General features: G+C 36.6%; 1 protein-coding gene across 1 annotated transcript; it reads left to right on the forward strand.

Moving 5' to 3' along the window:
• Nucleotides 1-1648: 1648 nt before the first annotated feature.
• Nucleotides 1649-15213, forward strand: slc35b1 (solute carrier family 35 member B1). The gene is made up of 9 exons (XM_067381703.1): nt 1649-2296; nt 6745-6848; nt 7010-7140; nt 7219-7249; nt 9493-9653; nt 9750-9876; nt 12607-12713; nt 12855-13008; nt 14462-15213. The coding sequence occupies exons 1-9, from the start codon at nt 2175-2177 to the stop codon at nt 14512-14514; spliced, it is 990 nt and encodes a 329-aa protein (XP_067237804.1). The 5' UTR covers nt 1649-2174; the 3' UTR covers nt 14515-15213.
• Nucleotides 15214-17027: the final 1814 nt, after the last annotated feature.

Below are 17027 nucleotides of genomic sequence, written 5' to 3' on the forward strand. Positions count from 1 at the left end.
CATCAAAAACCTTAATTTATTTTCGACTGAAGAAAGAAAGACATGAACATCTTGGATGTCATGAGGGTGAGTAAATTATCAGGAATATATTATTTGAAAGTGAACTAATCCTTTAACAGACAACATGAAAGAGACACTCATAGTCCAGAGAGTCTCTCATCAGCTGGTGGCATTTCATCTTGACAACTGATGTTTTTGAAGGCTGGGTTTGTTTTGAATACGGTCTAGCATTTCTATCTAGTAGTTAAGAATCTATGCTTTTACACATGATTTGAACTGAACTGTAGGTGTTCAATGAATGCCAACAAATGTTCAGAGAGGGAGTAATAGGGTGAATCTTACAAAGCTAGTCAAGAAAATCTCCCAGTCATATATTACCTCCAATCAAAATATGCATTGTCATGTTTTTAGGACAATTAAGCACATTTTTGTTACTGTATTAAAGTTTTAAAAACATACAAATATATACAAAATATAGGTCTTAAAATATACTATATAGTAGTAAATAATATCTTTTGAGGATGTATTGAAATATGATGGGGATATTTTCTTTATGCACTCTTTGAGATTCACCGAACCAGAGTAACTGTGTTTACAGTTGTGTTTTAATGAGGGAAAGGCTGAGGCCATTATTGCTTGTTTATTCTGAGGTCTTCATGTATTGTGGGACACTCACACTTAAAGTTGATTTAGACAAGAATAGGACCCCATCAAGGGTTTATTTTGCTATGTTTTACTTTGTGAATTTTACCACAGTGTTCATATTGTTCAGTTCATTTCACACACACTTTACAACAGGACACAAGCAAATTTGCTTGCATTCAGGTTCAATATGTGCACATCACAAGGAATGAAACTTCCAGCGAATGATTGTTTGCTGACACTGCACTGTTGTTATTATTATTATTATTATTATTATTATCCCATATTTTTACATGGATTGTGTCTCTGTGTCATCCATTTGGTTTTTTAAAGTTCTCGCTTGTTACCTTGTTCTTTAAGGGTGCTGTTTTAATGAAATTGTTACTGTTATTTTGTTGGGTACAGTACACCAAACCTTTTTTGTCTCATATATTGTAAATTGATGTTACTCAATTTTGGCTGCCATAAATGAGAAACGAGCTCAGAGAAATGAGAGTGTGTTTAATTATGCATTCTTGAGCACAATTATTACTAATTATTTATATGTTTACATTAAAATTAAATACCTCTTTAAATTGGAATTAGAATTCTAGTTAAAGGGTTGATATCATAGAGGTTGATATACTGTAATATTTGTATGAATGAGACGAACACGTGATGCTTGCAGACGAACTCGAAGCCCCGCCCTCTTAAAGATTCCAGCCCTGTGATTCGCTGCATTTCGGCAGCTTTTGCTTATTTGGACCAATTGAAGTAATACACATACCATTACGTAGAAACCTAACTGCTTATTTTCAAGAAAGGCCCCACAGATTTATTTACAGGGAGTTGTATTTAATGCCCAAATTAAAGTAGCAGGCAGATTCTTGCACAATCATATACAAAAATAGAGATTGAGCAAAAAAGCCCTATGATGGGAAGGAAATCACCGCGGTTTAGCAAAAAAACGCCATGCACTTGGCTTAATAGTGTATTTTAAATTTGTTTTGATTACAGGCATATCAGCGGAGTCCATGGATTTCCTCGGGTCCTTCTCCTCTAGTGTCATTTGACGCGTCAAATGAAAACATTTATTAGAGACTGCCCAACAGTAATTATTCTCTATAATCACTACATGTCAACAACTCAGCACCTCGAGTCCAGCATTAGCTTCCTCGCAACATCTGGAAACAAAAGCCGCGTTTTTAAACTCGTTCGTCATTTCAGGATGCGGCTATTTGAACACAGCTAGCGTTAGCGCGCGCTGCATTCACATTACTAGTCTGTAAATAAATAAAATAAAACATAATACGACTGGACGTGTAACATCGTTGCTATTGTGAGTCGCTTTAAGACTACAGATGTAACGTTAATTTCAGAAGAAGGAGAGCCTCATCATCATTATCATCATCAGTTCAGGGGAGAGGGGGATCTAGAGTCGCGTCATCATTTCCGGGCTACCGATCGCCGGTAGAGTGGATCGGGACGCAGAAGTGCGGGGTACGGGGAGCGGAGCGGTGTCCGTGTCCATACCGAGACTGCTGGACGATAGCATGGCTGCCGGAAAGGCAACGAGCAAACCGTCTCTCTGGCAGAACGAGCGGCTCCGGTTCATCGTCTGTTTCTGCGGGGTGTTCGTGTGTTACTTTTACTATGGGATACTGCAGGAGACCATGTGAGTATAAAACAGCATTGCATTTGAACACCCTACATGGCTTTTAGTTACATAAGAAATTAAAAACCTTTAAATCATCAGTTGCTGTTACTGCTGCACTGAATCAGTCTCTGTCCATGTGGTTGTAATAGCCAGCAGAGAGTGGAAACGAGCCTTGAGCTATTTCACCTTGCTGGTTGACACTCTCTGCATTCTTACAGTATATAAGACAGTATAATATACTATGGTAAAGCCTGATAACAGTTCGCTTGTTGCCAGCCTCGTTCAGAGGCTCTGATTTATCGCACACAGTTGTTTTATTGTTCCCTGTGTGTGGCAAGCTGTTTTCACATGTATTCCTTCCTTCTCAACCTATTTGACTCCAAGGTTCCTCCTTTGTCCAAGACAGTAGTTGATGAGCTGATATGTACTTTTTTTTTTTGTTTTTTTTTAGCATTTAATTTATATTTTGTTAATGTAACTCATTTAAATAATTTCAGGTCTTACTTCAATTCACATTTATTTGGATAGCGCTTTTCACCATACGTATCCTTTCAAAGCAGCTTTACAGAGAATGCATGACAACATTACAATTTAGAGAATGCAGTTAGCAAATAATGTAGTAATTTAGGCAATTAATTTACAATCACTGTTAGCAGATTAATTGAAGGTAGAAGCAATGAGCTCCTGGAAAAAGGAATTACATATTAACAATAATTAGCATATATAGAAATTTGGGAATGTGCATGTTGATCCAGATGTGTCATCTGAGGTCCTCATCTGAGGTCTTCTTAAGAGGCTGGATCCAAACTGAAGCTGAAGTCCTCTCTACTCACACAGAAAAGCAAATGGAGAATAATTAGCGTAGCTGCTGTTCATAACATTAAGCAAAGATAGTAATGTGCAAGTGATCTGGTATGAGATGCATTATGTGAATGCTTGGCTAAAGAGATGCGTCTTTAATCTAGATTTAGATTATTTTGTCCCACCTGGAAGTTTGCTGAGGTGCCAGCAGGCACCGACTGTCCCTGCTTGAGAACCGCTGCTTTAAAATTGTAGTGTTAGTGTAATTACTTGTAGGTAATCTAAGAGTCTCTTTTGCAGTTTCACTAGCAACTATTCATTAGATAATGGTTGACTTCTGTCGGGAACTTCAGACTAGTGTGTTAGTAATTATTCATTAGCTGCTAGTACTAGTATTTATTCCAGTTTTAGGTACTAGTATCCATCCCGGTCACTGTGATTTTGCCAAGTAAGTCATGTTCCTGGATCAACATCTTTGTTGATCCTGGAACAACATTCCAATCGACCAATCAGATTTGAGGGACAAGTTTACCATTTATATCAAGATTAGTCTTGCAGGTGCTTCCACAACAGTGTTATTCAACTGGAATGTTGTTTCAGGATCAACAAAGGTACTAGGTACCTTTTATACAATAGGTACTAGTATTCATCCCCATTGTTAGCTTCTATTAAAAGTTCACCACATTTGAATAAGAAACAATTTTGAGTCTATAAAACAGGTCAAAACTCCACAAAGTACAACAAGCTTGTCAATGAGAACACTAGTTTGAACAGCATACACACCAGGGCATTTGACTCGCACATTTTTTTTACATTGCTTGCAATCGTAATGCAAGCGTAAATTAAGCCTTAAAATAAAATGGTTATTGAGCCATTTCTGTCATATACAATAAAAGATTCTGCACAGTGACAGGAAATAAAAATGAGCACAAAAAAGCTGACTACCTTACACAACACCGAAAGTGGACTTGCGCTGTAGAGTAGAGCAGACGAAAGGTGTGTCCCAATTCGTGTACTTATGCACTATTCTACGACGTTTTTAAGTATAAATAGTGCGAGTAGTGTGTTCACACAGAAAATTCCAAAAAGAAGAGTACCCGGATGATGCACTAAAATAACGGAAAAAACGAAGTGTGGAATGTTGGACACTTCATGCACTCAACTGTCGCAGCTTTAATTACGTATTGGAGGGGGAGGGGCTATCAGACTTTGATGTAAAATGACAAAATAACCTTATAAAATTCACACACTACACGGATGAGTACATAGTGCATAAGTGTATAGTGTCGTTTGGGATGCAACTTAATTCTTTCTATGCATGCTGCAACGGTCACAGTAACTAAGAATAAGTACTAGTGTGTAATGGTTAGTTGGCCTGAAATGCATACCAGTGACAGTTGGAATATACAGGTGCTGGTCATATAATTAGAATATCATCAAAAAGTTTATTTATTTCACTAATTCCATTCAAAAAGTGAAACTTGTATATTATATTCATTCATTACACACAGACTGATATATTTCAAATGTTTATTTCTTTTAATTTTGATGATTATAACTGACAACTAAGGAAAATCCCAAATTCAGTATCTCAGAAAATTAGAATATTGTGAAAAGTTTCAATATTGAAGACAGCTGGTGCCACACTCTAATCAGCTAATTAACTCAAACACCTGCAAAGGCCTTTAAATGGTCTCTCAGTCTAGTTCTGTAGGCTACACAATCATGGGGAAGACTGCTGACTTGACAGTTGTCCAAAAGACGACCATTGACACCTTGCACAAGGAGGGCAAGACACAAAAGGTCATTGCAAAAGAGGCTGGCTGTTCACAGAGCTCTGTGTCCAAGCACATTAATAGAGAGGCAAAGGGAAGGAAAGGATGTGGTAGATAAAAAGTGTACAAGCAATAGTGATAACTGCACCCTGGAGAGGATTGTGAAACAAAACCCATTCAAAAATGTGGGGGAGATTCACAAAGAGTGGACTGCAGCTGGAGTCAGTGCTTCAAGAACCACTACGCACAGACGTATGCAAGACGGGTTTCAGCTGTCGCATTCCTTGTCAAGCCACTTTTGAACAACCGACAGCGTCAGAAGCGTCTAAAGACAAAAAGGACTGGACTGCTGCTGAGCGGTCCAAAGTTATGTTCTCTGATTAAAGTAATTTTTACATTTCCTTTGGATATCAGGGTCCCAGAGTCTGGAGGAAGAGAGGAGAGGTACACAATCCACGTTGCTTGAGGTCCAGTGTAAAGTTTCCACAGTCAGTGATGGTTTGGGGTGCCATGTCATCTGCTGGTGTTGGTCCACTGTGTTTTCTGAGGTCCAAGGTCAACGCAGCCGTATACCAGGAAGATTTAGAGCACTTCATGCTTCCTGCTGCTGCTGACCAACTTTATGGAGATGCAGATTTCATTTTCCAACAAGACTTGGCACCTGCACACAGTGCCAAAGCTACCATTATCTGGTTTAAGGACCATGGTATCCCTGTTCTTAATTGGCCAGCAAACTCGCCTGCAGTAATTCAGGCAAAAGGAGCCTCAACTAAGCATTGAGTGCTGTACACGCTCATACTTTTCATGTTCATACTTTTCAGTTGGCCAAGATTTCTAAAAATCCTTTCTTTGCATTGGTCTTAAGTAATATTCTAATTTTCTGAGATACTGAATTTGGGATTTTCCTTAGTTGTCAGTTATAATCATCAAAATTAAAAGAAATAAACATTTGAAATATATCAGTCTGTGTGTAATGAATAAATATAATATACAAGTTTCACTTTTTGAATTGAATTAGTGAAATAAATCAACTTTTTGATGATATTCTAATTATATGACCAGCACTTGTATTCTAGCTGAAACACCGATATCACAGCCAAAACAATGTCAGAAAACTCAAATGTTCAAATTAAATGACAGATCGATAGTATTTCTGTTTGGCTAAAAAATTGCAGGCTGCCCCCTTCTCTAAACTGACCATCCCAAACTGTGAGAGATAGATCATTAATCAATAATTAAGATCTGATATATAACAAAATTTAATTCTGAAAACCTTTCATTTAAAGACAGGAACACACCAAGCCGATGGTCGGCCGTTTTTGTTCATCTGCCGATGTGAACCAGTCGGCTGAAGTTGGTCCTCGTTGGCTTTTTTTTTTTTTTTTTTGGCCGATTCCACATGTAGAATTGGCATCGGTCAGTTTACTGGTGTAAACCTTACTGGTGTACATCTTGATACAAAAACAATGACACTGACATATTTTAAGATATCTCAGTGCAAGTTGCTTTCAGTTAAAATAAACTCAAACATGACTAGGCTTAAGCCTTGTCTGTGAAACCAGGGGTATGTCTTTTTCCTTTTTGATTCCTGGGGTGATCTAGTTAGTAAATGTAAATAAGTGGAGATTTTCTTTTTTTCTAATTATTTTGCCATGTTTTTAACCATTTTACATCTACACTGTACATTTCAAAACCTCTCAGATGATTTGACCTCTCAATGTCATGAAGACTATTTGTTTATCAAGCACTAAAATTAGTCACTGCAGTAAACAACAGTTTCTTCCCCAGCCACTGATGGTTATTTTTACCGCCAGTGATCATTAAGTATCCTTGTTCCAAACAGTTGTTCCCTTCAATCCCACAATACCTCTGTCTTCTTTTTTCGTCCAGCACACGAGGGGACTACAGTCACGCGGGGAAGAAGGAGAAGTTCCGCTACGCCACCACCCTAGTCTTCATTCAGTGCATCATCAATGCCGCGTTCGCCAGACTCTGTGAGTCAAACCTTCGGATGTTCTGATTGCACGTGTGGAGATTATGTGTGACATAATAAATGGGTGGTATCACATTATGGCACCCCTTTTTTGCCTATATGTGTTGCTGCATGTGTTTGAATCCGAAGTAATTCTGCATTCTCTCTATTTTATGTTTGTAGTAATTCAGTTTTTTGAGAGCTCAAAGCAGGACCACACGAGAAGCTGGCTCTATGGCGTGTGTTCTCTGTCTTACCTGGGCGCCATGGTGTCCAGTAACTCCGCCCTGCAGTATGTCAACTACCCCACACAGGTCAGCACAGCTCTTTACTCTTGTATCTCTATATCTCTCCCTCACAACATCATCCTCATGAGTCTTTGTTCTTTCTAGGTGTTGGGAAAATCCTGTAAACCAATTCCAGGTAAGAGGACAGCTTCTTTATCTGTTTAGAGCACACAAACAAAGCTCTCATGTTTCAGTCAAGAATGTAGAACATGCTGGTCTTGTTTTACTGTAGTTCATGTTCAAAACGCACGACTTCAGGGGTATGCGGTTTCATTTGGGGTCAGTAAGAAGTGTGGGGTCAGCAGGATTTTTATTTTTTTTATTTTTTTAAGAAAAAAATGACATTCAGCTGGAGGCATTAAATTGATCAAATGTGACAGTAAATATATGTATAATGTTGCAAAATATTTCTATTTCAAATAAATGCTATTCTTTAGAACTTTTTATTCATCAACGGATCCTGAAAAAATATTAATTAGTTTTCAACATTGATAATGATAAAAAAAAAAAAATGTTGCTTGAGCAGCAAATCATCATATTAGAATGATTTCTGAAGGATCATGTGACACTGAAGACAGGAGTAATGATGCTGAAAATACAATTACATAATGGAAAAAAATACAATTTAATAATATGCATCCTTGGCAAGCATTAAAGACTTATTTTAAAAGCTTTAAAAAAATCTTACCAGCCCCTAACGTTTGAACGATAGTGTTTGAGAGTAAACAGCGGGCCCAAAATGTATTTGGACACTTAAATAATAAACAAGTGTCATTGCAATAGATAAAATTTAGAAATTTCTAAATAGGAATTTACAAATGATAGCACAAGCATACTTTTAAAGTCCCCCTTTAGTCAATAATTTTATCCCTTAAAACTCATCTTTGATCATCAAAAGGACACATTTATACATTTCTTCCTGTGAAAAATTTCTTCATGCCTTAATATAGCTTGAATGTAACTACACCCTTGCTTCATCTATTATATGCGGTTCTATAAATATGCTAATTAGCTCCGCCTCCACTCACTCGCACAAGCTCAGAGATCCACTCGGTCAACTTAAGCCGCACATACACTTAATGATTTGTAAGGCCGATTATGAATGTAAATTGATACTTATGACTTATCGTGCTCAAATGCGTCCAGTCAGAGCCAGTTGCGTTCAGTCTGCGATTACAGTACGGTGTTCAAATTCCATGTGTAAGTATTTAAATCTGCTTCAGTTGCTGGAAACAATCGCTAGTATGTTGAGCACAGTCTTAGAATGCTTTAGCTAGTCGTTAAATGTGTGTCCAGCTTTACTGAAGTAAATGCTGCACAGTGGTATTGGTACCGCTTTTTACAATGTCAGACACATGAATGACACATTATCAAACAGCTGGTAATAATGTGTTGCTAATGTTACACAAACAAACCGTGTTCCCGTTCGTGAGTCAGACAGCTGCCTTATAAAAATCTGTATCCTTAGAAATGCTTTGAACACCTTAGAACGTCAGTGTAGAAAGATATAGTTCATCATAACATCGTAATGTACATCATACACCCACTATATTGCTAAATCTACCCGATTTTTCATATCAACAGAAAAATATATCGGGATAACCTGGCTTCTTGAGATTCCCCTGCTTCAGAGGGCTCATGGTTAATGATGTCCTAAAGCTCGCCGGCACGTTAATGTGGTTGTTTACAAGGTAGTTTGTGACTTCACAAACACCAGCAACTTCAAACCACGTTTTTGAAACCGTCTTTAAATCACTGCAGTTTTAAATAGAAAATTCTCAGTAATGGTGTTTACTTATGAATTTGTACATGGTTTGTCTAAAAGCACCACATATACATATAAACAACAATAAAAACTTAATTTTCACCACAGGGGGACTTTTAAGCAAAACAAATAATAAAAAATGAATACAAAAAAATAGAAATGTGGACATTTACTGGTTGTCAAACATAATAGAAAGTCCAGAGTTAATGGGGGAGAAACCCTTGAAGTTGTTTAAAAGTAATTTACAAAACAGCTAAACAAGTGAGATTCTGAGAAATAGTTTCACAGCATTTGTTTGCGAAAGCCATTTGGTTTGATATTTTGTCCAATTAAATGAAATTCAGACATTAAGGCTTCCATGTCCTAACACTTCTTGGCCCAGTGTAGCTGTCATTTTCATGTCATCTGGATGTATTTTTTTTGGAGGACAAAATTTATGCTCGCCTCACATGTTCAAAGATATTCCCATATGGCAATTTTTTTTGGCTTATGTTTGTTGGCCATATGGCAAACTATTCTCTTTGTTTCATGCACATCCACACAACAGAAACCTCTTCAGATTGATGGTATTGGTCACGTCTTCCCATTGTGCTTGTGTCCCTCTTGCTTCACAGTGATGATTCTGGGTGTCACGATCCTGAGAAAGAAATATCCCATGGCGAAGTATCTGTGTGTGTTTCTAATCGTCACTGGGGTCGCCCTCTTCCTCTACAAACCCAACAAAGGCTCCAGCGCATCAGATGAACACACGTTTGGCTTTGGAGAGATGCTGCTGGTTGGGCTCTGTTTGAATCTGTTCCATTCTCTGCCTCGAATAACATTTCTAGTCCTCTGTGTGAAGATGATCTGATGTGTGTTTCTTTGATCGTAGCTGCTCTCTCTGACTCTGGATGGGCTGACAGGTGTAGCTCAGGACCATATGAGGGCGCGGCACCAGACGGGAGCCAATCACATGATGCTGAACGTCAACCTGTGGTCCACACTGGTCCTTGGAGTAGGTGAGTTGTTAAAAATAGGGTCCTGTTAAAATGTAGGTGCATGGGTCCTTTTTAGTGAAGGTTCTGTTATTAAAGGTTAAAGACAATTGAATAAATGATTATCACTTTGGATTGTAGGAACATGTTAATAATACTGTCCCCTCAGTCTGTGCGATATATTTCAATATTCACAATGTATTGTGATTTGTTTTGCTGGAAATAAATGATTAAAGGTGCTGAAGAACATGTTTTAAAAATATGTAATATAAGTGTAAGGTGTCCCCTGAATGTGTCTGTGAAGTTTCAGCTCAACATACCCCATAGTTATTTTTTAATAATTTTAACTGCCTATCATTTATAAATGAGCCGATTCAGGGTACGCGGCCCCTTTAAATCTCGTGCTCCACGCCCCAAGAGCTCGCGCTTGCCTTAAACAACATAAAAAAGTTCACACTGCCAATATAACCCTCAAAATGGATCTTTACAAAGTGTTCATCATGCAACATGTCTAATCGTGTAAGTATGGTATTTATTTGGATGTTTACATTTGATTCTGAATGAGTTTGAGGCTGTGCTCCGTGGCTAAAGCTAACATTACACACTGTTGGAGAGATTTATAAAGAATGAAGTTGTGTTTATGAATTAATTATACAGACTGCAAGTGTTTAAAAAATGAAAATAACGACAGCTCTTGTCTCCGTGAATACAGTAATAAACGATGGTAACTTTAACCACATTTAACAATACATTAGCAACATGCTAACGAAACATTTAGAAAGACAATTCACAAATATCACTAAAAATATCATGATATCATGAATCATGTCAGTTATTATCGCTCCATCTGCCATTTTTTCGCTATTGTTCTTGCTTGCTTACCTAGTCTGATGATTCAGCTGTGCACAGATCCAGACGTTAATACTGGCTGCCCTTGTGTAATGCCTTTAATATGTACGCCCCAATATTTGCATATGCCAGCTCATGTTCATGATCCCGACTGTTATGTAACAGTCGGTGTTATGTTGAGATTTGCCTGTTCTTCGGAGGTCTTTTAAACAAATGAGATTTACATAAGGAGGAAACAATGGAGTTTGATACTCACTGTATGTCATTTCCATGTACTGAACTCTTGTTATTCAACTATGCCGAGGTAAATTCAATTTTTGAATCTAGGGCACCTTTAAACTACATCATGAATAATATTACTCTGATTTTAATGCACATCATTTTTGGCCATTACGTTACTGTGTCATTAGATGAATTTATCCTTGTCTCTGAATCAGACTAAGGTGTTAGTTCACCCAAAAATGAAAATTCTGTCATTAATTACTCACCCTCATGTCATAGAAAACAACATAATTACCACATTCAAAGTACAGAAAAGTAGTAAAGACATTGTTAAAATAGTCATCGTGACTACAGTGGTTCAACAATAATTTTATGAAGCGACGAGAATAAATTTTGTGCGCAAAAACAAAACAAAAATGACTTTATATAACAATTTCTTGCTGTCTATAGGGGATAAAAAAAAGCTTTCAGATTTCATCAAAAATCTTAATTTGTGTTCCGAAGAAGAATAAAGGTCTTAATGATGTGGAACGACATGAGGGTGAGTAATTAATTTCGGTGAACTAACATCTAGTGGTGAGGTTGTGAACTGCAACTAACGACGAACACCCCTTGCACCCTTTCCTTTCGGAGAAGCTACGGTGGCCGTCTGGCCGACACAACACAATGTCGTCATCTGAGACAGCAGATAGCCGTGTGAAGCAATGAGGTTTCTTCTGACTTCTAACAAAGAACGCCTCTGCTTCTAATAAACCAGACAACTACTACTACTTCATGCATATTCAATGTAGTGACGATGCAAGCTGCCTCTAAAAAATGAGGAAGATTAAATATCGTTATCGTGTCTGAAAGCCTGCCATAATTATTTTTAACTAGATTTTTACTACATTATTGCCTTAAACATTTAGAGTCTACTTGGCAACAATGATTGTTTGGTTGAAATTATATTGCCTCATCACCTTTTTCAGAGCAAGTGATTTTAGTACACTGTCGTCTTATTTCCTCCTAGTTTTTTGTACTACTTGATGGTTTCTAAATAGTAGTCTAGTATTTCCAACAGACCAGGGCTCATTGTCAGTATATCTTCCTCCAGCAGGGGGAGCTCTGGCTCTATGCTTAGCCTCTGTGTTGTTATTATTTCAGGGTTGACAGAAGCAACCCTGCTGATCTCCAGCAGCTGTTCGGTCTGTCTGCCTCAGCTCTGAAAGGCATCTGTTCCTCACTTTTAATCTTTAATCTCATCACACATGCAGCAAACTTCCTTCCTTCCAAACCTCTCATTATAAAACCAGAGCCGTCCTGTGGTGCTCTCTGAAGTTATCAGAAATAATGAATAGTTTTTGTCAAGTTTCTCTTTTAACTAGGCAAATGCAAAATGATACAGAGTCGAGAATTACACTCAGCAAGCCCTAATGCGAGTAAAAATTGGCTTTGGAGAGTAGTTACTTTCCAACCTCATGGACGCATAATAAACACTTTAAAAAAAATGTATATATACCTCTTCTATCTATATCATATATATATATAATATATATATATATATATATATATATATATATATATATATATATATATATATATATATATATATATATATATATATATATATCTCTACACACACACACACACAATCTACTAAAATAACATCTCTCACTTATTCTCCTTTTTCTTTTTTCTGCATAGCTGTGCTGTGGTCAGGGGAGGTGTGGGAGTTTTTGACATTTACTGACCGCTATCCTGGCATTATCTATAATATCCTCCTGTTTGGTATCACTAGCGCTCTTGGACAGGTGGGTTTATTGTTTGTATACAACAGATCAGCACCATCATTCATTCACTCACTCACATAAGTAATAATAATAATAATAGTAAATAATAGTTAGAAAAAAATCAAGGGTTAAAACATTTATTCTCCTCCTTTCTTCAACTAGACCTTCATCTTTATGACTGTGGTGTATTTTGGACCGCTCACCTGTTCCATCATCACAACAACACGGAAGTTCTTCACCATTCTGGGATCCGTGCTGCTCTTTGGGAATGTCATCAGCACTATGCAGTGGTTTGGCACTATTCTCGTCTTCCTTGGTGAGTGAAACTATCTTATCTGTCTTGTATATATCTATAAATTTATAAATAATACACTACCATTCAAAAGTTTGTTTTTTAATTGAAGTATCTAATGCTCACCAAGGCTGCATTTTAGAGCTGCACGGCTAATTGTTAAAAGATTGCAATCTTGATTCAAACATCCACACGATCTTATTCCTAAATGACAATGATTTGCCTGTGTCTATTAAACCTTCACAATCACACCGGAACACTGAAATCTGCATCGGTGCTGCCTCTGAGCCAGAGAAAGCAGTTGTCATGTATAGATGTGGTCTCTTCAACCACATAGTATCATTATTCCTGTCTTACAATAATTCAATTGATCACAGAAGTACTGAGACAAAAGTTTATAGTTCGGATATAAACACTCATGTCTACAGATATGATTAAAATAGACGAAATCACCTTTTGAAAGTAAATTGGCTCTTAAAAATAACAGTTGTATCGATTACATCATTATGCCACCAGGTGGTGTTAAGTTACTTATAAAAATGTATTTGTCATTGAATCATTCATTTAACAGATTCGTTCAAAAACGCTGATTCATCCAGTATTGGTGATTGAATCATTCATTCAAAATGTTTTTTTTTTTTAAATAAATCATTCAGACTAATTAAACATTTTTAAATAAACTGCAGCAATTTAACATTTAGTCAGAACCTAGTAAATTACATTTTTTATTTAGTTGTCTATTCAGAATCGCGATCTCTATTTGAAAAAACAAATTGTGATTCTCAGTATCTTGCAGCTTTAACATTTATTTGAACAAAAATCCAGTAAAAACAGTATTATTGAGAAAAATGTTCTATTTGAATATATTTTAAAATGTAATTTATTCCTGTGATCAAAGCTGTATTTTCAGCATCATTACTCCAGTCTTTAATGTCACATGATCCTTCAGAAATCATTCTAATATGATGATTTGCTATTTATTATCAATGTTGAAAACAGTTGTGCTGCTTAATATTTTTGTGGAAACTGTGATACATTTTTTTTGAGGATTTTTTGTGGAATACAGTTCAAAAGAACAGCGTTTATTTGAAAAAAAATCTATTATAACAACGTAAAAGTCTTTGATCAAACATCTGTCACTTTTGATCAATTTAACGCATGTAGTATCAAGCAATTATTAATTTATTTTTAATCCTACTGACCCCAAACATTTGAACAGTAGTTCAATTTTAGTTCATTTAAAAAAATAAAGTACTTCATACGTAGGTACATTTTTATACGTGTTTACAAAATTAATTTAAAGAATTTAATAATTTTAGATCAAACAAAATTGCCCAGACTTTTTACTGGTCATGTACATCTGAGCTTGTTAAAGTTGAGTTGTGTGTTGAGAAGTACTAATAATCAGTCCAGAGCTGTGTGGCCATAATGAGCAGATGTATAATAAGCTCAACCATGACTCTGCTCTGTCTTTCAGGCCTTGGACTGGATGCCAAATTTGGAAAGTCTCCTAAGAAGACGATACACTAAAGACTGGAACTGTGTGTGCGTGTGTGCGTGTGTGTGCGTGTGTGTGCGTGTGTGTGCGTGTGTGTGCGCGCGCATGCGTACATGTATGCCTGCGTTTGAACACTTGAGACAAACATAGAAATTTATTCTCTAAACACTTTACCACACTAATTCCATCAGTGGTGTACTTCAGAGATGATGTTTTATTACTCGAAATGTTGTTATAATGCTGATGTTCTGAACATTTAATTATGGGATATATTCCCATCATCTCTCAAAATGGTATCCATGGTAACAGAAGAACAGTGCAAATGTGTGTCTGCGCCTAATCATAATCTGTCATGCTCATAAGGCGAAATCAAAAAGAGAAATGTTGGATAAAGGTAAAGATCCTATTTAAAACTGTAGTCTAAAAAAAAATGCACACACTGATTGTACTTCCTGGAAGACTCCCTCCAGCGAGGCAACCACAGAATTTTTTAGCTACCCCGATTCGTACTTTTGACAAATGTATAGATACACACGTCCAAGTCATTTGAGAAATGTGGATTCAGGCGGGTGGATTTTGCCTTAATTTTAGTCTTAATTTTGGCAACGTCTGATTATTGTCATTGCATTCCCTAGGAAGTGTGTGTGTGTGTGTAGTGTTTACTTTGTGTATGTAATGCACAGACACCTGTATAGATGAATTATTTGTCAAAACATGGCTTTTTCATACCAGATGTCATATTTATATTCATGTGTCTTGTTTGAAGTCCGTTTAGAAAGTTTTTTTTTTTTTTTACAAAAAAAAAAATAATAATCATCTGCATTATACTGTCCATATTTTAGAATAAAAAAGTAATTTTATAGATTCATTCTACTCTGCATCTCTGCGAATGGATCTGATTGGAATCATAACGGGTGTTTAAATAAAAGGGAAACTCAATCAGGTTTCGAGAAGATGCTGTTGACCAGCTGTCATCAGGGAACGTCTGCCAAAAACGCCGCTCGTGTCTGCCAGCATCATGTTCTCGCTCTGTTCGGGGAGACAAAAACAACCAAATGACATTAAACACACACCCTGGACATGAATGGATTTGTGGTTTGTGTTTTCAATCGCACCTCTTAAAGTGGCCGTCTTGTTGCAGTAGGTATAGTTGGTACAAAACACATCAGAGAGAACGCATTGACTTGAATGGACTGGAGCTGAAGATGCAGTTTAACTGGATGAAATGTACCTGACGAGAGTGTCATCCACCTCTCATAATCGTGATCGCAATAGAGAACAGTCACCGTTTGCTTAACAGGAACTCCGAGGAAAGGTTAATGTGCAATTCAAAGCAGAAAATGAAATTGGAGGGAAACAAACACGGCCGGATGTCAGGAAGGCAATCTGATTAAAAGAGCCAGCAGAGGAGAGCTGGCAGTGCAGCAAAACTACATTTCCACACTCACCGTTTGAAAAAGCTGCCCTGAGGGTGTCCTGGCTAAAACGATGATGAAGTGCTTTTCTCCTTTTTCTCTTTCTCTCTGTTATTTGAATCTCATGCTCATTTTAAGCTGAGCACTTTTAGGCTATGTAAATGGAATTTTAAAGGTGGTTTTATTAACGCATGTCATGAATATAAAGAAGCGAAAGCAATAGTGATACATAGTAATGATAGTAGTTCTGAAAGCTGTGGTAGTTCAAAGTAAGGTGCAGAAATCTGTGACGATGCTGCCTTTTTTCAGGAAAAGTGCATATTACCAGTCTTTCATAAACACATATCCATGTGTCCACTAACATTTGTATTTTGGAAGGTCAGCATCTGTTGTTGACTTGTTTATAACTGCAATTAAAATAGCTTTGTGTAATGTTATTATATTGAGTTAGGCTACTGCAGTATATAAACCAATACCTATTTTGGTCTTTTTAATTTAAAGGAGCTTCTCGTTCACAGTTGCACTAAATAAACATTAGTTAGTATAAAAAAATGTAAAACTTCTTTTGGGGAGACATTACAGGCAAAAACATTGTTTTTTCAGGCATCTGTCAGTTTTGAGATTTTGCACTTTTTGGCTTTTCATAAAGTGTTTTTTTTTTCAGACTGGTGGAAAGAAAACATCCAAAATAGCACTTTATCTATTTGCGTCTATAGATTTCAATTACAGTAAATATCTTTAAAGGCCGTTTTCTCAAAATGAGTTTTTTTCTCCTGCTCTGAGTCAGAAATCTCCACTACAGCAGAACTTACATACACCAAACTTTATAAATTTATCCCTATCTATAGTCTGAAGGTTTTTACAGAGGGATTTGTTGATATATAATTTGCCTGATTTTATACAATATTTTATTCCTAAAAAAAATGGTGAAAATATATATTTTTTTTTTCTGGCTGTTTTTAGTATTATCTGATTTATGGAGTGATAAAAAGAGATTTCCTCTGTAAAAACCTTTAAATTTAATATATCCAAAAAAATTAAATGAGAATTTTGAACCTGACATCCTCCAATATTCAGATTTTTGTTCTAGACGTTTATGCAAATTAGCGCATATTTAATTAGATAACGCC

This window comes from Chanodichthys erythropterus, chromosome 3 (assembly GCF_024489055.1).
Source record: "Chanodichthys erythropterus isolate Z2021 chromosome 3, ASM2448905v1, whole genome shotgun sequence".
NCBI lineage: Eukaryota > Metazoa > Chordata > Actinopteri > Cypriniformes > Xenocyprididae > Chanodichthys > Chanodichthys erythropterus.